The sequence below is a fragment of the Heterobasidion irregulare genome (assembly GCF_000320585.1).
Source record: "Heterobasidion irregulare TC 32-1 unplaced genomic scaffold scaffold_06, whole genome shotgun sequence".
Classification (NCBI taxonomy): Eukaryota; Fungi; Basidiomycota; class Agaricomycetes; order Russulales; family Bondarzewiaceae; genus Heterobasidion; species Heterobasidion irregulare.
Genome location: NW_009258202.1, coordinates 1371576 through 1399214, shown reverse-complemented (window position 1 = coordinate 1399214; position 27639 = coordinate 1371576). Strand labels below are relative to the sequence as shown.

Below are 27639 nucleotides of genomic sequence, written 5' to 3'. Positions count from 1 at the left end.
AAATTAGTAAATGCCATAGAAATCCTAGAGATTTCTTAACTAGACCCAAACTACTCTCAAAAATACTAACTACTAGGAAACATAGTATGATCTTAACCTAGAAATATGCTAAATTTGGAAAAGAATTTAGCCAAAATGAGCCCTTAAATATGCTAATTTCTAGGGACACCTTTATAAGAGGTTTGGAGGGCCTATATTTTTAAAAAGCAATAGATTTAGAGCTTTTACAATCTCTTTACTAAACTATTTTTCTTTTAGTAGATATGTTCTTAGCTATCATATAAGAAGATAAATTCTAAAAATGCATATACTCTGATAAGCAAGGTCTTGTCAAATATATATACTTACAAAAAGTAATAAGAATTACCACAATATCAAGGAAACACTTTATATCAAACTAACCATAGTTAAGCATAAATCTAGCTAGATTTCTGCTAATTACCATTTAGGATTTTTAGCTTACCCTTCTCTAATCCTGAAATTATAATGTCTAATTCAAGCTAATTAGAGCTAATTTGATATATGGATTTTTGGGAAAATAGCAACTAACCAAGTCTCATGATTTCTCTATTATTACTATATATTCAATCATAAAGTATCTATAAAGCTCACTAATTAAACCAAAGTTATACCTTATAATAAACTTGTTTATCACCAGAGTTAAACCAATAACCTTATACCTATATATTCTAGACTAGTGCTCTCAACCACTAAGCTACAAGATCTAAGTTATTTACCTAGTAACCTAAATATGATAATATAAATAAAGCAATCTTAATATTTCTGATTTTCTTGCATATTCATCTTTCATCTATTTAATATATAAAAGGGTCAAAAAATACATAAAAAATCAAGGCTTTTGATTTCTGAGTTTAGATACTAGGTAATAATATAGCAAACTAATAGAGAATAAATAATACACTAAAAATAAAATTAGATCTAATTAAGAAAGAAGGTTTTTCCAGATAAAAGATGCTAGAGCAGATGAAGGCTATTATTGCTGTTTGGTATAGACCTATGAAGTTCTAACATTATATATATCTTTGTTTATATATATTGAAGTGTTAAAACAGGCAAATTTCGGGCTATAAATATAAAGTAAGATACTCAGTCTCTAATAAGAAAACTAAACTATATTTCCTAACCTATAGGTTAAGGACAGAGAGTTAAAACCTAAGTACTTACCTATTAGAGATTAGATAACCAATATCTTGACAAAGTTACTTACATATGAGAAGTACAAGCATTTCACACAAGAAATAGGCTTGTGATACATTAGTTAAGTGGGTATGTTGGAAGAGTCTCTTGCACATATTGGAATCACCTACTATATAAGATCATTATATAATGAATAGAGTGAAAGAAAGTTTTCTTACTTGTTTTCTTATTTTCCCCCTTAGTTCTCTTATTGGAGACTAGGGTTAGTAATCTAGTATATATGCACATTCTTGCTTAGTGGCTAATATCCACTATAGTTTCTTACTTTATATCTTTTCCTACAAGAAATAGTGCCATATATCTATATGCTTTGTGCATGCATAGTATACTAGGTTTTTTATGATTGTTATTACTAATTAATTGTCAATGAGCAATAGAGTAGGCCTTTTACAAGGTAAGCTAATCTCAGAAAGTAAAATACATAACCACACTAACTCCCTTGCTATATGTGCTCCTACCACATACTTAGCCTTAGTGCTAGATAGCACTATTGAGGCCTATTTTTTAAAGCTCCAACTAATAGCTTTATTAGTAATTTTAAAAACAAGGCCCAAGATGGACCACCAGTTATTAACATTTCTAGCCTAGTCTACATTGACAAAACCTAGGAGTTACAGCTTTGACCTTTCTTAGTAAGTAAGCCTTATTTTGGACATCTCACACAAGTACTTTAAAATACATATGAGTGCATGTAGCACTTTTTCTATGGATACTAAGAAGGACTAGCTAATAGTTCTAACTGTGAATACAAGGTCCAGTTAGGTTTCTAGCATCATCCATATGACAAATCCATATCTGGAAAAACACCCTCTTGTATTAGCTCTAGATTATATCTAATAGTGTCTAAAAGTATCTAAAAGGGTTAATAGTATCTAAAAGTGTCTAATTTCCTAATTGGGAGCAACACATTGTGAGCACTGGATTGGTTTCTAATTTTATAATATTAGCACTAATTCCATACCAAGAAATCTTTAATTAGCAGTAGGAAATAGTAAGTACTACTGATCTATCAGTGAGAAGGTAAAGATGTGGCACATTCTATACTATTTTAGCATATTACTCTCCTTCATATATACCTGCACCATAATCTTGCAGCTCTTTTGCTGACTTTCCAGCTGCCTTTACAAGGGATATAGAAAGAGAGAAATATACATTGATGCCCTAGCTACTTTATTGGCAGCTTAGCAGCTGCTACAAGAGACTATAAAGACCTTAGTACCTTGGCCTTGCACACTACAAGACATAACATGCAGGGTTGGGCTTATGGATGTGCTACATGCAGCCTTATAGACCTTGTCTATTAGTGCAGTGGTCAATACTGTCTTATGCAGCACACAATTGTTATTACCATTGATATTATAATTTTTAGCACTATCCACATTGTTCATTGCCTTGTTATATAGAAGATGCTCAAACTTGGTGTTTTTCTCTAACCATTGGGCTGTGGAAAAGACAGTCATGTTGGTATGTGATGCCAGAATGATATATTTGTTTGTTATGTAGGAAATATGTGCACCAAGCATATTGTGATTATCTCCAACAATCATGTGCTTATTTATACATAGGCATGCCATATATACCCTTGTCCCTACCCTCTACCTCACTAGTGGCTATTTGGAAAACCCTTCTCTCTTATTGGATCTGAATTATTGATAATCATTGATAATACTAATTTGAGCTAATTATGGCCCATTATTTATAATTATGTTTTTGATCAAATTTTCAAATTAAGGTAGTATCTATACTAGTAGAGTCTTATTGAATATTACACTTAATCATAGTTTTACACAATCTAAATCCAAATTATATAAGTGCCATAATTTGTTTTTACCCTATATGAAGTGTATTATTTATTTTCCATTGGTGTATTATCTTCTTAGCTGGTATTTAAAATAAATCCTAAAAGGCCTAACTTTTTGGGCATTTATTGACCTATTTATTTATTAGATAGAAGAAAGATGAATGTTGAATAAAATCAGAGATGCTGAGATTGCCTATATTATGTCTACTTATTTAGATTACCAAGTTTATATATTAGACCTTGTGGCTTGGTGGCTTAGAGCATCTGTCCCAGGTGCTTGTATACATGAGGTTATTGATTCAACTCTAGCAGAAGGCAAGTTTGTTGTAAGGTATATTCTGTGTTTAGGTATTCAACTAGTGCTCTAATAAACATGACTCTATAAAAAGGCTATGAAAACTGTGATGCTTGATTTATTATGATTTTTCCGAAATTTCAAGTTATAATCAATCCTAATAATTTCTAATTTAAAAAAATTATGTCTAATCAGAACAGGTTTAGAGGAAGGGTAAGCTAAAAATGTCTAATCCTAATCTTTCATAATTTAGTATAGCAGAGCATCAATTATAGCTAATTAGAGCTTAATACAAGGGGGTGGTTTTCTAGATGCCAAGGATTTGCTAATAAGTGTGTGTATCAACTTTGGGGCTCTTAGCATGGACTAGACACTAGTTTGCTAATATTGGTGTAACCATGGGCTATACACCCTGTTGGTCAAACCTCAACAGTCCTGCCTTAATATGTTGCTCCTATAACAGCTAAATGTGCTTTGTGTCTCTGTTCTTCTTGATACAGATTCTTAAGACCCAGTTTGCCTCTCTAAGGTCTGTTATGCTAAAAAACTTCTTTAGCAGGTTTTTGACCTCTTCCAGATCTTTAAGAGCTTTGTAACAGAGGCAGGGGTCAGAGGCACAGGCTATAAAGCCTAACAACTTGATCTTCCTATAGATGCACTTGTACCAGATGTGCCCTACTTGTTTTAGGCCATAGAATGATTTTCTTAGCCTCTAGACAATCTTATTCCTAGACTTGAAACTCTCAGGCAAGTCTATGAAAATCTCTTTGTTGGGAACTCTATTTGGGTAGGCCATCTTCATATCTAATTGGTAAACCTCGGGGTCCATCTCAGCAGCTAATACAAGAATAGTATATAAGATGGTGAATTTGATAGTAGATACAAATATTTTATTGTAGTCAATTCTGTTAACTTGCATAAAACCCTTCACCACCAAGTGTGCTTTATGCTTCTCAATCTTGCCACTTAGCCCTTGATTTACTCTCAAGACCCACTTGCTTCCTATTCTCTTTTATCCATATGGCTGCTCCATCTTCTTAAAGACCTCCATCATCTTAAGGGACCTCATCTTCTCTTAGTAGGCTGCAAGCTATTTAGCCACATCTCTACTAGCTATTGCAGCCATAAAGGTAGGTGGATTTTCATTGCTTCTGCTACATGTAAAGTTGATGACTTTGGGTATGTTGACAAAGTCTTTGTCATCCAAGTCACTTATCTTCTTAAGCCTAGGAAGGTCATCCTTAATAGGCTTAACTTATTTAGACAGGAGTTTGGAGCTAGCAGGCTTGCCCTTGTGGGCATACAATAAGACTTTATAGTATGCATTGTCATCATATATGGGTACACTCCTTAGTCTGACAGAGCAGTATAGCTCCACTAGTAGTTTGGGATACTAGGATGTGCTTCTAGTATTGCTGCCAGCATAGAGGACATTAGAAATGTCTTGACTGAATTTTGGTTCCTTTCTTTAAATAGGTGTCTCTTCTTCCTTCCTATCTAACCTATTGCTCATATTACCCATACTAATCTTGATACACTCAAGTTTACTAGGTCCCTTATCAAATATAATATTGTGCAGCTCTAAAATCCCAAGATACAATGCTATAAGCTCAATGCCGAACTACTCAATTGATTACTAATTAGCTACCTACAAAACCAATAAGCCTATTGCCTCATATACTGCCCTAATAGGTAGGACTAGCATATATGATATGTAGCCAAAGACCCTGAGATAAGCTATACTTAATTTGTTTCTGAACCAAGCTTCTTTTAGTATAACATCCTTTTTTGGAGATCATATTAGACTAACATTGTACACTAGGGCTGCATATTTGACTGTGTCATACTAGTAAGACTTTAGAAGGCTGGCATCTTATAATATAGCCCTTATATTCTTAATAAGGGTCTGGTTTATGTGTTTGGACACCTGTTATATAAGTCTTGATAGTGGGGACCTTGTGCAATGTTCCCTTGCTTTCTAGGTATATCTATAAGATTTCTTCTAAGTACTCACCACTAACATCCAACCTTAGTGCCACTGAACATTTTCCAGTCTCTACCTTTGTGTGGGTGATATATGGCAAAAGCTTGGCAAGGCCTCTGTAAGTGTAGTAGGCTCAAGGTCATTATATGATATATATAAGAATGAGTAAAATAATGTGAAGTAATGACCATGGTGTATAAGAAAGACTACATTAGCCCAAGACCATAATGCAAGCTTGTAGTAGATATTAGAAGAAATTGTGCTAGCCTACAAGGTCACCTAGTAGTATCTAGGGTCCTCGATAAGGTTAGTACACTAGTGCTTATAGAACTGCAAAAATAAGGGCCTCAGTACTTAGAGAGGTAGTATACTTATTAACATCCAAGTTACTTGACTAGCCCACCTTCTCACATGTAAAGTGTTATAAACTGCCTATTTAGTAACCCTAAGAGTATGAGGTTCTTTCCTAGGTCACACAATAAGGAAGAGTAGAACAATGGTCCCAACTATATGAGCATATAGGAGCAGATGATATTTAGAGTACATAGTAGGGGAGAACTATAATAGACAAGTATGGTGTTGTAGAGTACTATAGGAAAATGGTACCAAATAAAGAGAATAGACTAAAGATCTTTAGCCTATTCTATGGGCCTTGTATATTACTTTGGGAAACTGTGAGAATGCCACTAGTTCCTCTTGGCATTCTCTAAGTTGCTGCTCTTTTCCAGCAACTACTCTTGGGCTCCTCCTATTATCTCCTTTCAACCTAGAATTATGATGGTATGGGTTCCTTTGTGAAGTAATGATAATAAGCCCCCCAATGGTCACCTCTATATAACCTCTTGTGATACTCAACTAGCAATGACAATATCTACTAGGAGTCAATAATCTAAGAATTATACCTTAGACCATAATGTCTGTGCTATGGTTAGCGCTACCTAGTATTTGTAATGATTAGTTACCAGTTAGACTAGGCCTTAGAGGCCCTAGTAGACTATAATCATAATAGTATCACCTTTCCACATCCTAGTGCCTAATAGGACACCTATATAGGATTTTGTTGCCATGCCATATACAATATGCTTTCCTGAGCAAATAAAAGAGCAGATGTGGCTTTTACTATGACTTTATTTTCTTAGAAAAAGACTAACCTATATTGTTTGATCCTTTAAGATTTTTCCATCTCTATTGAGTTGTTTGTTTGTAGACTATTGGGATTTCTCAAGCCCCTCATTGATAGGATGTTTTTCCTTTACCCACTATTTTTGTTATGGGTTGAGCTTGGGTTCTCAAGCCAAGCATTACTATCTCTACCAAACCATACTAGTCCATGATTGCTATGCCAAGGAGGACTCTAGACAAGTAGGTTAATTGCTTTACCAAGGCTTAGGCCTACTTCCCTATTATAGTAACTATTCTGCAACTTGTTTTGAGTCTGGTAGAGTTTCTCTAATAATCCCAAATAATATTGCTCCTATATAGTGAGCTTAATTCTAGTAAGGTTAGGTGTGCATCCAGAGTTTGTTTATTACAAATATGGGCCTATAGTAGGGAATACCATATATAGTGTTGGATTTGAGGCAGGGATGTGAAGAAGAATAGACTTGAATATTGATACTCCTATTAAGCTATATTGCTCCCATATAGTGAGCTCACCTCTAACTAAGATTAGGATTGGAGTAAAGAGGGGGTCTGGCCTCTTGCTTGTTGACCAATATCAACTTTAGGTGCATGAGAAGACTTTGTGACCACAGATGATTGATTATGCAGGATTACATAAGGTAAATCCAAGAAAGGCAGTTTAAATATCTTATAGGATGTTTCATAGTTTAACATCTTTGTGGATATTGTGGCAGTCTTAGGCTTATCTTGTAGGATAGTAATAATTATATAGTTTTATCTTGTTATACAGGGATGGTTATATGGGACAGCTTTTAGCATTTAGATACTGTCCCTTAGTTAAAGGGCAAGGTCATTGTGAACCCTCTTCATTGTTAACATAGAGTACCTATAAAGAAAAACTTTTCTATATACTAAAACATCTATTAGTAGTGTGTATAGGGCCCTAGACTAGGCTTCATCTTGACAGGGTTCCACTAAGGTATGGTAGGAACAGTTTATACTATATCAAACTAGATAACTTAGACCTTGTGTTAAGGTCAACTCAGTTTAATACTGTGAGCTTAGGTGACTTCTATCATCTAACTTGTTCTTCTAAGCCATAATAGATTTTGCCTTCCAAAGATAAGGGTAGTTGACTGTTATTTCAGACTCGATCAATATATTGTTGCCAATAATAATGTTAATTGATAATATCTATGTGAAAGGGGATGAGTAGTTTAGAATCGTTGTAGACATGAATAGTTAACTATCATCTTGGATGTGCCTTGTGCTTTTGGAAGGACAATACCTGGTTTAAATTGTTCCAGACATTAACCAAAGGAGCAGTCTGGTGGGGTAGACCATTACATTACTACAATATCACAATAAGTGGTTGGGATGAGTCTCATAATCTGGTCTACTATAACTAGAGACTTAACTCAAGGTGCATATCCTAGTTGCCTTCTAATAGGTCTTGAAGTGGAATTTCTTGTCTTTGACTTTAAGACTAGACTGGGCATACTACAAGAAAATGCTGGCTCTTTCATATCTCTAGATACCTTGTCTGGAATTGAACCAGAATAACCCCATATTCTTTTACCAAAAGACAGAGGAATATGGAAGTGCCTGACCACTTATAGGCAGGGTCCTATAATATGGAAGTTTGGGTTCCACACTTTACTAGGATACAACCACTATCCATAGGTCATTAGTAGTTTAATTGCTGTCTTGGATGTAGGTACATCTGGAAAAACACTCTCTTGTATTAGCTCCGGATTATATCTAATAGTGTCTAAAAGTATCTAAAAGTGTTAATAGTATCTAAAAGTGTCTAATTTCCTAATTGGGAGCAACATATTATGAGTATTAGATTGGATTCTAATTTCATAATATTAGCACTAATTCTATACTAAGAAGTCTTTGATTATTAGTAGGAAATAGTAAGTACTACTGCTCTATAAGTAAGAAGGTAAAGATGTGGCACATTCTATACTATTTCAGCATATTACTCTTCTTCATATATGCTTATACCATTATCTTGTAGCTCTTTTGCTGACTTTCCAGCTGCTTTTATAAGGGATATAGAAAGAGAGAAATGTGCATTGATGCCCTCAGCCACTTTGTTGACAGCTTGGCAGCTGCCACAAGAGGCTATGAAGACCTAGGCACCTTGTCCTTGCACACAAGATCATTAAAGTTGTCATTGTTAGCCAATGCCTGCTACTGGTCATTATAGGACACAATATGTGGGTTGGACTTAGGGATATGCTATATGCAGCCTTATAGACCTTGTCTATTAGTATAGTGGCTAATACTATCTTGTGCAGCACACAATCATCATCACTATTGATATTATAATTTTTAGCACTATTTATATTGTTTATTTCCTTGTTATACAGAAGATGCTCAAACTTGGTGTTTTCCCCTAGCTATTAGGCTGTGGAAAAGACAGTCATATTGGTATGTGGTGCCAGAATAATATATTTGCCTGCCGTATAGGAAATATATACATTAAGCATATTAAGATCACCTCCAACAATCTTGTGCTTATTTATATATAGGCATGCCATACATATACCCTTGTCCCCATCCTCTACCTCACTAGTGGCTATTTGGAAAACCCCTCTCTCTTATTGGATCTTGATTATTCATAATTATGTTTTTGATCAAATTTGCAAATTCAGGTAGCATTGTCTATACTAGTAGAGTCCTATTGAATATTACACTCAATCATAGTTTTACACATTCTCAGTCCACATTGTATAAGTGCCATAATTTATTTTTATGCTATATAAAGTGTATTATCAATTTTCCATTGGTTTATTATTTTCTTAGCTGGTGTTAAACTAAATCCTGAAAGACCTGACTTTTTAGGTATTTATTGACCTATTTATTTATAAGATAGAGGAAAGATAAATATTAAATAAAATCAGAGATATTGAGGTTGCCTATATTATGTCTACTTATTTAGATTACCAAGTTTATATCTTAGACCTTGTGGCTTAGTGGCTTAGAGCATCTGTCCCAGGTGCTTGCATACATGAGGTTGTTGGTTCAACTCTGGCAGAAGGCAAGTTTGTTATAAGGTATATTCTGTGTTTAGGTATTGAACTAGTGCTCTAATAGACATGACTCTATGAGAAGGCTATGAGAACTGTAATGCTTGATTTATTATGATTTTTCCGAAATTTCAAGTTATAATCAATCCTAATAATTCCTAATTTAGGAAAATTATGTCTAATTAGAACAGGTTTAGAGGGAGGGGGTAAGCTAAAAATGTCTAATCCTAATTGTTCTTAATTATGCATAAATAGAACTAATTAGAGCTTAATACAAAGGGGTGGTTTTCCAGATGTAGTTTTATGTTGTTATAGATAAAGACTAGTTTAACATTATCACAGACCTTTGTAGCTTAATGTCATTGCAGATAAGAACTAGTTTATAGTCATTGTGGACTAAGCCTTTAGTAATTTTACATTGTTCTGGATATTAGCTTCTTCTGTATTGTCAAAGCTAGCTATTAACCTTTAATGGGGTTGTAGCTTCCCCATTGATCCATGCATTAGCATTTGTAGGGCCTTCTAATATAAAAATGACCCTATAAAACTAGAGATCCAAAGTAGGATATCTAAGGCACCTGTCACACCTTGACGCTAAGGATCTACTTTACTAATGTTATGTGTGCATCATAATTATGTAACCTTGTTCTAGGGCTTTTGCACCAGTCATGTTTCTCATTCTTTGTACCAAGAAGGACAAGGCAGCTTGTCAATACTGAGTATGTCAATCCTAGGGCTCCCTAATATGGAAAAAGCCCTATAAAACTAGGGATCCAAATAGAACACCTGCACATCCATCAAATTAGCCCCTTGACAGTGAGGGTGTAAAACTGCCCCACTATATATATACTATTACATAGCAAGACCCACTATTATACATCACAAACACATGGTGCCAGTATTAGTCAGGTACTTCCCCTACCTTTTTGTCTTTTCACAGTTTTAAAACATGCAGGTCTAATAGTTTTGACATCATCCTGGATAAAGATAGTTTAAAATCATTTCTGGACAAGTCATACAGTTCAATGTCATGAGGGACATTAACAACAATTAACTAGTTTAAGGTTGTTACAGACCAGATCATGATATCACAATATTTAGGGTGGCATCCTATACATATAACCATTGACTAGGATATAGAAGGTCCTTTTTTTCCTAATATCTGATTGTGGATAAGGAGTTTCTCAACTTCCTTGCCCTCTATCTTTGCCTCATACTCTGCCTTCTAGTCCATTAGTGTCATTAGTATTCATTGGCTTGATAATTACCTCACCCTTTATTGGATTGATAATAAGGGTCCACATCATCATAGTTCCCTACATTGTCTAATATGCTTCAAGCATATAATTCACTCTGAGTCTAGTAGCAATTTTGTCAAGTCTCTATACTAAGTTGCCAATTTTGTCAATTACATCAAGGATTTGGCTCTCATCTATATAAAGTTAGAGAGTAGGAGTAGCCACTCCATTTCATGGTTGTAGAGCTTGGCCAGTTGGTGTTCCATAACAGAGGGGCATCTAGGTTCTTCTATTTTAATGACCCTCATTTTTCAATAGATAGGTGGTTCTTCCTTGTTAATAATCTGAAAAACATAGGTAGTATTTTGAATATCACAGTCAATATTTGGAAGGCCCCTGCTTCTAGGAGCACCTATATGTTCAGCTGGGGGACTTTGGATACTAATGTGATAAACCTGGGTAGAAGAAACTCTTAGAGTATTGACTCACAGTTCTATAGAAAAAGGCCATGTAATAACATAAAAGGGGTCAACTTGCTAAGGACTGATAGGGCCAAGCTCCCCTAGGAATAGGAGTGCTAGTAAGAGTTCTCAATTGACACCGACATGCTAGAGGCATCTCTAAGTGCCAAGCACAATACCAAAACAATCTCTAGAACAGAGGGTACTAGAGCTAGTATCTAATATACAAGGAATCATTAGTAATGACTTTAGAAATTGAAGGTGCACTAAGGAACAATGGGGAATGTAGGATCATAGTGCCCAAACAGTTTCAGGACTGCATTAAACACCAACCAAACATTTGGTCAGTTATGTCAGAGATTTGGTCAGTAATAAGAAGGCAGTGCCATAACCAACAACTAAGTGCTTCAAGAGCCATACAAGACTAACAATATATAAGAGAGGACAAGAGATATGAGCAAGGGATAATTACAAATACAAATAAGGCCAAATAATGAGGATAACAAGCTTTTGAAAGTTAACAAAGATAATTTCAATAACTAAGATGAGTGTGAATGAGCTCTAAACTATGGGATGCAAAAGCTGGTTTATTCTAGAGTTGTATATAGGGTTTTATAGTAAATAGAGCCTTTAAGTAAAATATCAAGATGAGAAATGAGAATAAGTACCAAATAGGTGCCAAGACCCAGTGAACAGCAGGGATAAGAAGGTAGGGGAAATGTCCATATGGGTCCTAAAAATGATAAGGTAAAAGTCTATTAGGTATGACAGAATCTCATTCATTCAGTATTTATTATCTGAGTGTAAGTAGTAGGAATAGGTGTTGGAGAACCAATAAAAATAAGGAAATGGTAAATATATGACTTGGATAGACAAGTAATAGTACAAGATTTTATCTGACCAACTATATAGAAGTTAGAAAGATAAGTGATAAGGACTGACTAACTTATAGAGCATATTGGCCAAAACAGACTACTGGCTTCAATCTTGTGAGCTCCTATCATAATACTCCTACATAGTCATGGTAAGTATGTAAAATATGGGCAAACTGATGCAAGGCTGCTGAATCTCCTTCAGTAGCTTGCAGTTACTTGGATAGAAGACTGACTATGTTTGGTGCAAGTCGGTGTCTTTAGTACTCATCTAGAGCTATTTGGTCTCTCTTCAAAGCTTGTTAAATAGCTCTCTCAGACCCCATAGTGGGTGCATGCTCATTAATATCAAGGGTAAACTTATTAGGATGAATAAGGAAGGCTCAAGGTCATTCTTTTTCTTTTTCTTCCTATATGGCAATATTAGAGTGTGTATCCAGTGTAAGCCATTTGATTTGTTGACTTGCATTGGCCAACCATCAGAGAATGTTATTTTTATTTCCTAGTTGTCCTGCCAAGAAATTAGCAAGTTGTTGCAATGCCATGGCAGTCACCATTTATATTACTATAAAGATGGTATTTCACTAGAAAAGAGCATCTGTGTGTTGTTCCAGTTTTCTGGAGTAAGAATTTATACTATTGGAAGAGGTTCCCATAGCTAGGAAAGTCTTTTCACTAACTAGTACTGTGTTTGGTGGAGTTTCTAGTAGAATTGGAAGCACACTATTTGCTCTAGCACTTGACTGTTAATCACTATCTCCCAGTTGTGATCCCATATAAGTTGAGCCTCCAATAACCTCTGTAATTCCAATAGGATGTAGAACTCAAATTATAAATTTGCCAGGATCATTAGGGTTTCTGTTATTAACATTCTTATCCTGTGGTAGACTTCTAGTGCTCCTCCATATTGGTCACTCAATACTTTCCTTTCCTTTCTGTTTCTCATCCTCAATATTCTTGTTTGGGGTTGAGGAGAGGGAAAGGAAGGATAACTTGGTGATGGGAAGCTTTGGAGTACTTGAGGGTCCTAGACCATCAAATTATCTAGTATCAGGGTTGGTGATGGCCAAAATGATATTAGAGGAGGGGTTCCTAGAAGGGGATGAGGAGGTGGAGTTGTCATGAAAGAGCATATTGTGATGAGGAAGGTTTAGAGAGGTGGCAGAGGTTGGACTCTTAGTTATAAAGAGGAGGTTAATTGTTCCCCTCTCTATATGATTACAATTTGATTTCTATAGGACAAGGTTTGTTAGGATATGCTTGATGGAAATTCTGCAATGCTTCTTCTATTGTTCCTTTTACATTTGGAAAACCATCCCCTTGTATTAAGCTCTAATTAGCTATAATTGATGCCTTACTATACTAGGTTACGAAAGACTAGGACTAGACATTTTTAGCTTACCCCCTCCCTCTAAACCTGTTCTAATTAGATATAATTTTCCTAAATTAAGAATTATTAGGATTGATTATAACTTGAAATTTCGGAATAATAATAATAAATCAAGCATCACAGTTCTCATAGCCTTCTTATAGAGTCATGTCTATTAGAGCACTAGTTAAATACCTAAACATAAAATATACCTTATAACAAACTTGTCTTTTGCCAAAGTTGAACCAACAACCTCATGTATACAAGCACCCAGGACAGATGCTCTAAGCCACTAAGCCATAAGGTTTAATATATTAACTTGGTAATCTAAATAAGTAAACATAATATAGGCAACCTCAATATCTCTGATTTTATTCAACATTTATCTTTCCTCTATCTAATAAATAAACAGGTCAATAAATACCCAAAAAGTCAGGTCTTTCAGGATTTAGTTTAAACACTAACTAAGAAGATAATAAACTAATGGAAAATAAATAATACACTTTATATAGTGTAAAAACAAATTGTGGCACTTACACAATTTGGATTTAGAATATATAAAACTATGATTGAGTGTAATATTCAATGGAACTCTACTAGTATAGACAATGCTACCTTAATTGGTAAATTTGATCAAAAACATGATTATGAATAATCAGCCATAATTAGCTCAAATTAGTATTATCAATAATTATCAATAATTCAGATCCAATAAGAGAGAGGGGTTTTCCAAATGGCCACTAGTAAGGTAAAGGGTGAGGACAAGGGTATATATATGGCATGCCTATGTATAAATAAGCACAAGATTGTTGGAGATGATCTTGATATGCTTACAGTGCCGGACAAGCAAAGTCAACAATTTTAGTCAACTAATTTTCCCACCCTCCGGAACCACCGGAATTGATGCGCATTCAGTAAATGAGCATTTTGAGCTCCTTACAAGCAAAATCCCATGAGCCAATCTCATGTAAATTATATTTTATTGATTTTGACCCTTAAAAAATTGGCCAACCCCCAAATTAAATGGTAGGGCCTCCAAAATAGCATCAATCAACTCCATTTTTTTTATCTGAGTTCAATGGTAGTCCTAAATAGTCCCAAAAAAAATTACCAAGGCTGTAATGGTGGTGCATCTCCAAACCATGACATACTGGGCTACCAAATTATGTAGCATTCAAAGCATCCCCAAGGGCATCCTCCAAGAAAGAAACATGCATTGAAAATTCAGCATCTTCACAAAAAATCAATCCACTCAAGAAACTCACCTGAATTTGAGTCAGACACTGAAGAAGACATGGAGGTGGAGGATATTGATCTTGATAATCCATAAGACAGAGACTAGCTCTCATCTATGAAAAACCTGGTGAGTTCTCAAAAAATTACATTATAATCAATACTGGATAGACCATGAATAGCAGGTCCATATAAATCACACTCACATGGTCCTATTATCAACAATAAGTCAGTGCGTATGCAGCAATGCCTGGAGTGGAAGTGAGTGTGAGAGGGCCAGACAAAGTTCAATAGTTATTTTTTAGTAAGCAAGATGACAACCAAGAATGGCAAGGCAAAGGGATTACAGCAGACTCTTACAGAATGTAGCTTTGATGTCTACACAATAAAGGCTAAGTATTCTCCAATTTGTCCTTTTAAGAGTGACACTTGCTATATAGCCTGACTCCTGACCAGGCAGGATGATTTTTTTTCAAGAATCCCTTCTTGAGCAGAAATCAAAAGCTTGAGGTCACATCTGCATCTTTCTTCTAAAGTTCCATTGTGAGCTTAATCCTATTGAGATGGTCAGTTTCTTCAGTCTTTTCTTTTATGGCATGTTCATGTTATTCAGTACTGGGGCTTGTACAAGCATTTGTACTGTAAAATTTACAAAGTCAAATTTGAGGATGCAAAGAAAGTGGCACAGCAATGCCTCAATAAGTGTCCTGTCAAGGTGATTCACCAATTTTTTTGATCAATCATGGTGGTTTATGGATGCATATCATAAGGGGCTTATAGGGAAAGTGGCAGAGTGGGCTGTATGCAAACAGAAGTCACATAGAAGGGTTGGGCAGTGCACAATGATGTCTGTTGATGCAATGATGACCTGAGATTGACTCAGATTGGCTCTGATGCCATTTTAGGCCTAATTACATTTTGATTTTTTCGCTCAAAAAATTGGCCACCCCCATTTTACCGTGGGAACTTCCATAAAGGACATTTTTTGACTCCTTTTGCTTCCCTGAGTCCGAATCTGAACTCAGTTTGTCCCAAAAAATTCCGCCTGGAGAGTCAGCAAAATTGTCAACTTTGCTTGTCCGGCACTGTATGGAAGAAAGATGCTCAAGGCCGACACAAGCTCGTCGCACCGCCTGACCACCACATTTCCATTCCCGCTGTTACGCTAGAGGTGTCTCTAAGTGCCGAGCACAACACTAAAACAACCTCTAATGCAGGGGTGCTGGAGCTAGTATCTAATACACAAGGAATTGTTAGTGATGACTTTAGAAAGGGAAGGCGTACTGAGAAGCAACGGGGAGTGTGGGATTATAGCGCCCGAACGGTTTCGGGACTGTGCCGAACACCGACTGAATGTTCGGTCGGGCGTGTCGGGAACTTGGTTGGTAACAAGAGGGTTGTGTCGCGACCGACAACTACGTGCTTCAAGAGCCACACGGGACTCTGACAATATACGAGGGAGGACGGGGGGGTACGAGCAAAGATACGAGTATGAACACGAATGTGACCGAACGAACGAGGATGACAAGTTTTGGAAGTTGACAAAGGCGATTTCGATGGTTGAGACGAGTGCAGATGAGCTCTGAACTGTGGGGTGCACAAAGCTGGTTTATTCCAGAGTTGTATGTAGGTTTTTATAGTAAACAGAGCCCCTAAGTAAAATATTAAACAAGAAATGAGAGTAGATGTCGAATGGGCGCCAAGCCTTAGCAATCCAAGAAGATAAGAAGGTAGGTGAGATGTCCATATGGGTTCTGAAGGTGACAAGGTAAAAGTTAATCAGCGATGGCAACATCCCGAACGTTCGGGATCCGTCGCCCAAGTGTAGGTAGCCAGAACAGGCGTTGGAGAACCAATGAAAATAAAGGAGAGGTATCATACGACCAGGGTGGCCAAGTAATGGTGCAAGATTGCGTTTGACCAACCATGTGGAAGTCGGGAAGATAAGCGATAAGGACCGACCAACTCACGGAAGACATCGGCTGAAGTGGAAGACTGGCTCCGATCTCGTAAACACCTATCGTAACACTCCTGTGTGGTCATGGTAAGTACGTGAAGTGTGGGCGAACTGACTCAAGTGCTGCCGAACGTCCTTCGGAGGGTTGCGATTGGTCGGGTGGGGACCGACCGTTTTCGGTGCAAGTCGGCATCTTCGGTACTCGTCTAACGCTGTTCGGTATCTCCCCAAAGCTTCCCAAATACCTCCCTCGGACCCTAGCGCGGGTACATGCTCATCACCGCCTTGGCCCACGACAACGTCGCGCACAAGGGCTTCTTTGCCACTCGCATCCTCATCGTGGAAAGATTCTGGTGGCCGCTTATGAGGCAAGACATCGCTTGGTTCATTTGCTCATGTCATCTCTGCCAGATTCGACAAATACGCAACGTCTTGATCCCTCCAGTCATTGCATCACTAGTGCCTCTCTTTGCCAAAATGTATATGGACACGATGCACATGCCGACGGCAGGAGGCTTCCGATACCTCATTCAAGGTTGATGCTTGATATTGCACTATCCTGAGTTCTGCATGCTCCGCAACAAGACCAGCGCCCCCCTCACCGACTGGATCTTCGAGGATATTCTCTGTTGCTGGGGCACCCTCGTCAAGATTGTTTCCGATAACAAGCCAGCCTTCATCAAAGCTCTCACCCATCTTGCCAAGAAGTATCACATTTTGCACATTTGAATATTGGGGTACAATTCCCGCGCCAATGGCATTGTCGAAAGGCCACATTTCGACGTCTGACAAGCTCTCTTTAAGGCAGTCAATGGGGATCAGTCAAAGTGGAATAGAGCGGTGATACGCTAGAGGTAGCTCTAAGTGCCGAGCACAACACTAAAACAACCTCTAATGCAGGGGTGCTGGAGCTAGTATCTGATACACAAGGAATTGTCAGTGATGACTTTAGAAAGGGAAGGCGTACTGAGAAGCAATCGGGGAGTGTGAGATTTTAGCGCCCGAATGGTTTCGGGACTGCGCCGAACACCGACCGAACGTTCGGTCGGTCGTGTCGGCGATGCGGTTGGTAACGAGAAGGTAGTGTCGCGACCGACAACTACGCGCTTCAAGAGCCACACGGGACTCTGACAATATACGAGGGAGGATGGGAGGTACGAGCAAAGAGACGAGTACGAATGCAAATGAGGCCGAACGACGAGGATGACAAGTTTTCGGAAGTCGATGAAGACGGTTTCGATGGTTGAGACGAGTGCGAATGAGCTCTGAACTGTGGGGTGTGAAAGCTGGTTTATTCCAGAGGTGTATGTAGGTTTTTATAGTAAACAGAGCCTCTAAGTAAAATATTAAACAAGAAATGAGAGTAGATGTCGAATGGGTGCCAAGCCTTTAGCAATCAGAGAAGATAAGAAGGTAGGTGAGATGTCCATATGGGTTCTGAAGGTGACAAGGTAAAAGTTAATCAGCGATGGCGACATCCCGAATGTTCGGGATCCATCACCTGAGCGTAGGTAGACGGAACAGGCATTGGAGAACCAATGAAAATAAAGGAGAGGTATCGTACGACCAGGGTAGCCAAGAAATGGTGCAAGATCGCATTTGACCGACCATGTGGAAGTCGGGAAGATAAGCGATAAGGACCGACCGACTCATGGAGCACATCGGCCGACACGGAAGACTGGCTCCGATCTCGTAACCACCTATCGTAACACCCCTGTGTGGTCATGGTAAGTACGTGAAGTGTGGGCGAACTGACCCAAGTGCTGCCAAACATCCTTTGGAGGGTTGCGGTCGGTCGGGTGGGGACCGACCGTGTTCGGTGCAAGTCGGCCTCTTCGGTACTTGTCTAACACTGTTCGGAATCTCCCCAAAGCTTCCCAAATACCTCCCGTGGACCCTAGCGCGGGTGCATGCTCATCAGCGGCACCGTGTGTTTTCTGGGCCAATTGCATCACTGTCCAGCGTCGCATGGGTTGCTCACCATACTTCGCAGCAATGGGAACTTATCTCCTCCTGCCCCTTGATATAGCGGAAGCAATGTACCTCCTTCCACCACCATCTGAGACATTGTCAACCACTGACCTTATCGCCTGCCAAGCAATCACACTCCAAAAGTATCGCTCTGACCTTGCTTGCCTCCGCACTGCAGTCATCACAGCATGAGTTAAAGCCGCCATCCGATTCGAGACCGACCACCAGGCAACAATTCAAGCATTTCATTTCAATCTTGGAGACCTCGTCCTCATCCGCAACACCGCCATCGAGAAGGCCCTAAACCGCAAAATGCAACCTCGCTACTTGGGACCCCTTCTCGTTATATCTTAGAATTGCGGCAGTGCTTATATTCTCGCAGAATTAGATGGCTCAGTACTTGACCACCCGATCGCGGCCTTCCGCATCATCCTCTACTTTGCTCGCAAAAAGCTCAACATACCCAACCTCGATGCACTCCTCGATATCTCTGCACAATGACTGCATGAGATGAAGGCCACCATGGATGAGGATCCTGAAGAGGAGGGCCTCCACGGCGATGAGATGGATGACTCAGAGGATGAAGCTTCACAGTGGGATATCGACACAATGTCCAATACTGATGAGCCCACCCACCCTTCCTTCTCGCGCTGGGTGATGTGACTGAGGACAGCCCAGATTTCAGTAGGGAGGAGAAGGACCAGCTATGATACCCTATTTTTTGCATCCCAATCTTTCTTGCAGCAAGCTTATGACTATTTTTACACTTTAGACTCAGACTAGCGAATATCGCACAGTTAATTCGACGTTTCTCGCATCCAGCATTTCCTCTTCATTTCAAAGTCACATCAATGAACCTTATTGGATTTGTGCAAAACTGAAGGGTTTTACACTTGTGATGATCTACTGAGGCTTTCCCTAATTTCTATATTCTCTCAAATTCTAGTTATAACGTTATCGCTTACCATCAAGACCTCTACAATAGATCCCTATTATATGACGGCTTCGACCCCACATGTAATATGTTTTAACTTATCTCTGACATTTCTTGCTCACTAAATAACCTTTAGAATCTAGCGAGACTTTAACTCGAGTGTTTCTTCCTGATTTTATCACAGATATTACTAAAACCAAGAAAGAAGTACTTTTACATTTTCATCGAAACTTATATATTACATCTAAAAGCATCTGAGATGCTAGTTGAGCACCAACTCCACACTACCCTCACCATCCTCGTCCTCATTCTCCGACCCCTCTGGCAATGACGCGCGAATGCACTCCAGCTCAGCAAGCTCATTTCTACGCGCCTCATGCTCAGATAACAAATAGTGGACCTCACTCCCAGTCCGAGCCATCCACCAATGAAGGATTTTGATGTTGCAGTCTACCATCCAACGAGTCCGGAGTTCACTGCACGCCACGCAAGCCAAGCGACGAGCAGGCTGACGAAGGTCGCTGGAAAGGAAGCAGGCAGAAGAGGAAGAAGCGACGGGTGGAGAAGGAGCAGAGGAGGTAGAGGCGGGAAGATCACGCATGATGCAAGGAACAGGATGAGAGGAAGGAAGAGGAAGAGGGGTGGTGTCCAAAGGGGTCAAAAGGAGCTTTGTCCATCGACGGGGCCTGTCACATGACTTGCAATCACGGTGATGCTTGAGGCAGTGCGTTGCATTGCCCAGGACGTGGAAACAGACGAAGGGGGTGACAAAGTGGGAACAATAGGTGCAAGGCAGTTTGGCCTAGGGAAATCTGAGGATAAAAAAAAGGGGACAGGAGAGGGAAAGGAGCTCACCTGCTGCGCGCCAGGAGGCAACTGACCAGGGATGATAGGACACCCATCCATCTTTCGCTGACGTTTTGCAGCGTGCTCCTCTGCTTTCCTATCAGCCTCGGCCTTCAACTACACTAGAGACTTCACAGACATCCACGCAGGTGGGGTGCGATGCTTGCCCTTCCGCTTTTCATTCACAACCTTGCGCCACTTCTCTGTCTGATCCAGCTCCACAACCTCCTCCTCGCCATCAGGAAGGAAGAGCCTAGTCCTGGATGGCACAAGACTCTCCCCTCGTATGGACAGCGCCGTAGTCGATGCCCGCAAGGAGTCAATAGCATCGCCCATCTGTAAAATGGGTGCCACCATCTCAACATTGCCATCACACCCCACTACCCAATTCTTGGCACTCACCATGCTAGGTCCCGATTCTGTCTCCAGCGGCTTGGCCAGACAATGCTCACTCTCCTCTCACGAGATGGAACCACACACATACAAGCCCATGATCTCCCAATCACGAGCCCTCCGATGCGCCTCTTCAGCAACTCCGCGTGCAACACGCTCTTCATCGGCCAACCGGCAAGCTTCCACCTCAGCAACATGAGTGGCCTTGGCCTGAGCAGCAGCGACCTCAGCCTGGATACACTTGTCACGGCGCATTACACGTGTCTGTAGGATTTGTGTCCCCCATGCTAACCAGTCATTAGTCACATAGGTCTCAAGGGTGTCCTTGGTGCTATCAAGCCAGATCACGAGCTGTAGGGAAGGCTCAAACGAGGGAATTGCCTCCAGGCTGGCCTAGGAGAAAGGGGTCAGCACGATAGAAATAGAGGAAAGAGAGGACGTACTAGGGTATGGGCAAAGTTTTGACCCCAGGTCATGAAGTCCTCCAACTTGGCGGGATACTCAGGGGACACATCAATAAGGTTAGACAGGGCAGAGACAAAGAGATCGACAAGGGACAATGGCATCCAGAGAGACTTTCGTGGAAGCAGAGTACGATCAAGAAAAGGCCGGATTGGAAGGGGGCAAGGGATGCTAGGAAGATGGAAGCAGATGGTGCATTGAACTTGGGTGATGCATACCCTGACCAAACAGGAACAAGTCACAGCCACATCAGCACCTCGGGCCCTGTGCCGACCTGCTTCCTCAACAGCCACAGCATATTTTCCATGCCACTTGTGTCCGTCATTGCTTATTGCATCTGCCACCAAGTCATGCCTCTGCTCCCACGACCCACGACATCCCGCTCAGGCCAGTCTCACCGTCATTTACCAATTTCCCCATGCCACCACGTCGATCCCACACCACACCTTGATGCCATTGAGCACAGCTGACTTCTGCAGCACACATGCATCTCAGCCACCGCTCAGCCACTAGGTCACATGGCATGGCACAGGACTGACTGAGGACAGTCAGGACTTCAGTAGGGAGGAGATGATGAGTGTGCCACCTCTCTAAGCGCTGGGACCCCATTTTTTGCAGTTCTACGAGCACTAGCATGCTGACCTCAGGGAATACCCCAGACACTGCCGGGTGGCCCTGCAACCCAGAGCGATTCCCTCCAATGCCCACTACGACCTCAGCATTACAGTATAGGGCTGACGTGGTCTTGTCTTGCACCCCTCAGTCATTGCTTCACATCATCTCACTCAGCCCCCACACGTATCGCACAACGGCCTTGAGCCTGCTGCACCTACAAAGACCTCGCCAAGCTCTTGTCATATGCCTCACAAGCATCAACCACATGGACTATACTGCAAGCAGCTCCGCAATGTGATATCGCAGAGAGCTTTATTGCGTGTGCTTATTGGGTAGTACAGGTCTTGTGATCTATTGCCCCTCTATCCATCTAGAAAAACACCCCCTTGTATTAGCTCCAGATTATATCTAATAGTGTCTAAAAGTATCTAAAAGTGTTAATAGTATCTAAAAGTGTCTAATTTCCTAATTAGGAGCAACATATTGTGAGCATTGGATTGGTTTCTAATTTCATGATATTAGCACTAATTCTATGCTAAGAAGTCTTTAATTATTAGTAGGAAATAGTAAGTACTACTGCTCTATCAGTGAGAAGGTAAAGATGTGGCACATTCTATACTATTTCAGCATATTACTCTTCTTTATATATGCCTATACCATTATCTTGTAGCTCTTTTGCTGACTTTCCAGCTGCTTTTATAAGGGATATAGAAAGAGAGAAATATGCATTGATGCCCCCAGCCACTTTGCTAGCAGCTTGGCAGCTGCCACAAGAGGCTATGAAGACTCAGGTACCTTGTCCTTGCACACAAGATCATTAAAGTTGTTATTGTTAGCCAATGCCTGCTACTGGTCATTATAGGACACAACATGTGGGTTGGACTTAGGGATATGCTATATACAGCCTTGTAGACCTTGTCTATTAGTACAGTGATTAATACTGTCTTGTGCAGCACACAATCATCATCACTATTGATATTACAATTTTTAGCACTATTTATATTGTTTATTGCCTTGTTATACAGAAGATGCTCAAACTTGGTGTTTTCCTCTAGCTATTAGGCTGTGGAAAAGACAGTCATATTGGTATGTGGGGCCAGAATAATATATTTGCCTACCATATAGGAAATATATGCATTAAGCATATTAAGATCACCTCCAACAATCTTGTGCTTATTTATATATAGGCATGCCATACATATACTCTTGTCCCCATCCTCTACCTCACTAGTGGCTATTTGGAAAACCCCTCTCTCTTATTGGATCTTGATTATTCATAATTATGTTTTTGATCAAATTTGCAAATTCAGGTAGCATTGTCTATACTAGTAGAGTCCTATTGAATATTACACTCAATCATAGTTTTACACATTCTCAGTCCAAATTGTATAAGTGCCATAATTTATTTTTATGCTATATAAAGTGTATAATCAATTTTCCATTGGTTTATTATTTTCTTAGCTGGTGTTAAACTAAATCCTGAAAGACCTGACTTTTTAGGTATTTATTGACCTATTTATTTATAAGATAGAGGAAAGATAAATATTAAATAAAATCAGAGATATTGAGGTTGCCTATATTATGTCTACTTATTTAGATTACCAAGTTCATATCTTAGACCTTGTGGCTTAGTGGCTTAGAGCATCTGTCCCAGGTGCTTGCATACATGAGGTTGTTGGTTCAACTCTGGCAGAAGGCAAGTTTGTTATAAGGTATATTCTGTGTTTAGGTATTGAACTAGTGCTCTAATAGACATGACTCTATAAGAAGGCTATGAGAACTGTAATGCTTGATTTATTATGATTTTTCCGAAATTTCAAGTTATAATCAATCCTAATAATTCCTAATTTAGGAAAATTATGTCTAATTAGAACAGGTTTAGAGGGGGGGTAAGCTAAAAATGTCTAATCCTAATCATTCTTAATTATGCATAAATAGAACTAATTAGAGCTTAATACAAAGGGGTGGCTTTCCAGATGTCTTCCTAGAGTTTACCTCATCTCACCGCTATACCTCTTTACTAAATATTGCTTTGTCTCTCGACTGCGGTGTGACAGAACCTCATGGTCTGCGAGCACCTCTGCGCATGGTTTTTCTTTATCTTTCTATGTTACGGTCTTGGCACGATATCAATTTGCTTTACCTGATGAGTTTGCGTTTACTATACTCACTTCGACTTACTATAAATACCTGCCTACAACACTGCAATACACCAGTTTTTGACACCCCTCTGTTTAGAGCTCAACTTTGCACAAAGATCTTGTTTATATTGCATTGCACCAACATTGCACTTGCTCAATTTAGCACTCATTGCCTTCATTGCCGCTATCGTCAGGGCCTTCATCGCTACCCTTGAAGTTGCCCCGGTCACTTGCACCTTGGCCCACGGTCCACCACTTCATTTCACACAAGAGTATTCTCATGTGACCTCGCATCACCTCGCTAGATACTTCGATATCTCGCAGTACGTATCTCACGCCCTGTCTCGCAACTTACAAGGGTCTCTCAATATTTGTAGTGAAGTCAGCTCCCCACCTACCCTGTGTTTAGTGGTGTGTTTTGTGTTGTGTTTTCGCACACAGAGCCATCGCAAGTGCATCAACGGCCTCATTTTTTGCCCAAAAATATTACTTCGACAGAGAACTTCGAGAGTACAAGGCAATGGAGACCAAGCTGACATGGGGAGTGTTCAAGGAATTCTTGAAGGAACTAGCTGCCGTATTCAAAGACGAAAGTCTAAAACAGAAAGCATGACAAAAGCTGTTTACCATGAGGATGGGAAAACAATCAGCAGATGAATTTGTCACAGATTATCTCATGACCACAGGAGAAAGCAGATTCAATCTAGAATCCACCGTTAACTATTTCCGCTGAGCCATACACCCGAAATTCTCAAACAAATTTACGAGCTTCCAGAAATGCCGACCACAATGAATGACTGGGTAAAGTATACCCAAAGATTTGACAACCAGTGGAGAGAGCTCCAGAATATAAAAAGCTCTGTCCCCACTACAATGCCCCATCACAACAACCCCTTCTGCTACGACTCTTCCAATGCCCCCACCTCCATGAATAACTCAGTTGTGCCTATGGCCATAGATGCTATCTGCACTCTCCTCACTGACGATGAACAAGCTAAGCTACGAGCTGAGGGTGGGTGTTTCTATTGCTGACAAAAAAGACATATGGCAAACCAATGCCCTGCTAGGGTTTCATCTAGGATACATGAAGGGGGAATTGGACATGTTCAATTGAGTAGTGGAAAAGTGGAGTACTGCCCGGCTCAAGCCGGCAGAGCATTGGCCAGCCGAAGAGGAGGCTATGGCAGAGCAATCCTGGCAAGAGCTCAGATTAGTGGCGAGACAGCAACTTTGGGTGAAAGTAGAAGCATGGCAACGACTAACCCATTCCGGGCTAGACTCACAGCATGCCAAGCCTACGCATCCAAAGAGGATGCATCTGTACGTCAGAAAAAGTCTGAAGTTAGCCAAGAAGAGGTCCAGAGTCTTATAGGGAAAATGAGATGGGATGAACAAGAAGCACTCCTTCAGGAATTAAGCAAAGGAAGCAAGCAAAAGGAATCAGATATGGATTTTTGAACTAGCCTACATCCTCGGTATACCATAGGCCTGCCCAAAACCCTTATGTAAAAACAGTTGTATGACTTACAAAATCCAATCAAAAATCATCTATGCGTATAAACGTATAATTGAAACACAAAAAGGGAACCACCAAAGCAAAGGTACCGATCGACTCAGGGGCAGAAGGGCTTCTTAGCGATAAAATTTTTTGTCAAAAACAAGGAATACCACTCCAAAAACTGACAGATTCATTCCAGTGTTTAATGTAGATGGAATAGCAAATGAAGGAGGGAAGATCACGGACAAGGCATACCTCCTAATGAGAATGATGAACGACGAAGGCAACTATCATGGCAAACAATGTGAGCTACTCGCTACCAACCTAGGAGGAGAAGATGTAATTTTGGGAACAGACTGGCTGCACAAACATAACCCGCAGATTGATTGGGTAAAGAATCGTCTCACATTCTCCACCTGTGCCAGAACGTGCCTAGTCAGCCGACCAAGATTTACAATACAAGCACAACTTATGTCATGACAAAGAAGCACAAGAACAATCAGATACTCCAAGATAGAAGACGAACCAGAAGGAAAAGGTACCACAGATGAAACTTTCTTCTCTGAATTCTACAAAGAATGGTACTATCAAGATCCATTCAAAATGCACCCGCTTAAAGCAATCCGTATTCAATCTGTCCACAGCAAGTCATAAGAGTTAGCAGAAATAGCAAACAAGAAGAAAGATAAATGCACGGTGGAGGAAATAGTCCCTGCATACGTTCTCAAATGCTTTACCAAAGTCTTTAATCAGGAAGCCTTGCAATGATTTCCTGAACACTCACAGTGGGATCACAAAATTGATATAAAACACGGATGGGAATCGAGCTGTTGTAAACTGTACCCCCTAACCAAAGAAGAAGAAGACAAACTATATGACATGCTGCAAGAGCATCTAAAAAGGGGAACAATATGAATATCAAACTCCCCACAAGCATCCCTGTTCTTCTTCATAAAAAAGAAAGAAGGAGACCTCAGACCAGTCCAAGACTATAGAAAGCTCAACAAATGGACAATAAAAAACAAATACCCATTACCCATGATCGACAATGTAATCTGAACCATAGCAAAATCGAAGGCAAAGGTCTTCTCAAAATTTAATGTCAAATGGGGATACAACAACATCCGTATGAAAGAAGGAGACAAATGGAAAATGGCCTTCCTAACCAAATTCGGCCTATTTGAATGCCTTGTCATGTTCTTTGGACTTTGCAACTTGCCGGCGATGTTCCAAACTATGATGAATATCATCTTCCATGACCTCATTGTCACACAGGTTGTAATAGTATACATGGACAATATTCTCATCTTCACGAAAATAGTGGAAGAACATCGACAAGTGACAATTTAAGTCATGCAGATACTTTTGGACAACAATTTATTCTTGAAACCTTCCAAATGCGCATTTGAAGTTGATACGGTTGAATACCTTGGTTTCATCATCTCCATGGACAGCATAGCCATGGACCCAGTCAAAGTTGAGGGAATTTCCAAATGGCCAACTTTGACAAACTTAAAAGAAGTACAATCCTTCTTAGGCTTTGGAAACTTCTACTGAAGATTCATCCAAGACTTTGCTATAATAGCACGTCCCCTAAATGACCTAACAAAAAAGGATACTCCTTTCATATGGACCGAAGAACACAATGTCATGTTTAAAACCCTCAAACTTTGCTTCACATCAACACCAGTATTAATTTATCCCGACAGAAATTGACCATTCCAACTCGAAACCGATGCCTCCGACTTCACATTAGGCACCATCCTGTCACAAGAAGTCCCGGGCGATGGCTGGCACCCAGTAGCCTACTTATCAAAGTCATTCAACGCAGCTGAACGAAACTACGACATCTTCAATAAAGAACTATTAGCCATCATCCATGCACTGGACCACTGGCGTATCTATCTCGAAGGCGCACGGTACCTATTTAAGATATGGTCCAATCACAAGAACCTTCTCTACTTCTCCACTGCCAGGACCCTATTCCACCAACAAGCATACTGGGCGCTCTTTCTATCATGCTTTGATTTCACGCTGGTACATAAACCTGGTACCTCCCACTGACTGGATGCTCTGTCCAGGTGTCCAGACCTAAAACGGGGGGTGAAATTAGACAACGAAAACCAGATACTACTAAAACCCCAACTATTCGTTAAAAGCACTACAGGAAGAGGCACAGTCGAGATGCTAG

The 27639-nt window shown here is 39.9% G+C and overlaps 6 protein-coding genes across 6 annotated transcripts; 2 read left to right on the top strand and 4 right to left on the bottom strand.

The window, feature by feature from the left end:
* Nucleotides 1–1220: 1220 nt before the first annotated feature.
* HETIRDRAFT_169519 (uncharacterized protein) lies at nt 1221–1446 on the bottom strand (the record flags this gene model as incomplete). The annotated part of the gene is made up of 2 exons (XM_009549188.1): nt 1221–1324; nt 1377–1446. 2 exons carry the CDS (start codon nt 1444–1446, stop codon nt 1221–1223), a joined length of 174 nt encoding a protein of 57 aa, XP_009547483.1.
* Nucleotides 1447–4026: 2580 nt separating this feature from the next.
* Nucleotides 4027–4326, bottom strand: HETIRDRAFT_319908 (uncharacterized protein; the record flags this gene model as incomplete). The annotated part of the gene is made up of 1 exon (XM_009549187.1): nt 4027–4326. A coding segment is annotated over one exon (300 nt), but the record flags the coding sequence as incomplete, so codon positions are not given.
* Nucleotides 4327–16337: 12011 nt separating this feature from the next.
* Nucleotides 16338–17365, bottom strand: HETIRDRAFT_115944 (uncharacterized protein; the record flags this gene model as incomplete). Its single annotated transcript, XM_009549186.1, has 4 exons — nt 16338–16385; nt 16602–16648; nt 16705–16948; nt 17114–17365. The coding sequence occupies 4 exons, from the start codon at nt 17363–17365 to the stop codon at nt 16338–16340; spliced, it is 591 nt and encodes a 196-aa protein (XP_009547481.1).
* A 2390-nt stretch (nt 17366–19755) lies between these two features.
* HETIRDRAFT_418736 (uncharacterized protein) lies at nt 19756–21298 on the bottom strand (the record flags this gene model as incomplete). The annotated part of the gene is made up of 4 exons (XM_009549185.1): nt 19756–20295; nt 20463–20795; nt 20820–21125; nt 21176–21298. The coding sequence occupies 4 exons, from the start codon at nt 21296–21298 to the stop codon at nt 19756–19758; spliced, it is 1302 nt and encodes a 433-aa protein (XP_009547480.1).
* Nucleotides 21299–23390: 2092 nt separating this feature from the next.
* HETIRDRAFT_418735 (uncharacterized protein) lies at nt 23391–25408 on the top strand (the record flags this gene model as incomplete). The annotated part of the gene is made up of 6 exons (XM_009549184.1): nt 23391–23414; nt 23464–23480; nt 24404–24527; nt 24570–24665; nt 24719–24966; nt 24991–25408. The coding sequence occupies 6 exons, from the start codon at nt 23391–23393 to the stop codon at nt 25406–25408; spliced, it is 927 nt and encodes a 308-aa protein (XP_009547479.1).
* A 232-nt stretch (nt 25409–25640) lies between these two features.
* On the top strand, nt 25641–25928 carry HETIRDRAFT_45457 (uncharacterized protein; the record flags this gene model as incomplete). The annotated part of the gene is made up of 1 exon (XM_009548628.1): nt 25641–25928. A coding segment is annotated over one exon (288 nt), but the record flags the coding sequence as incomplete, so codon positions are not given.
* Nucleotides 25929–27639: the final 1711 nt, after the last annotated feature.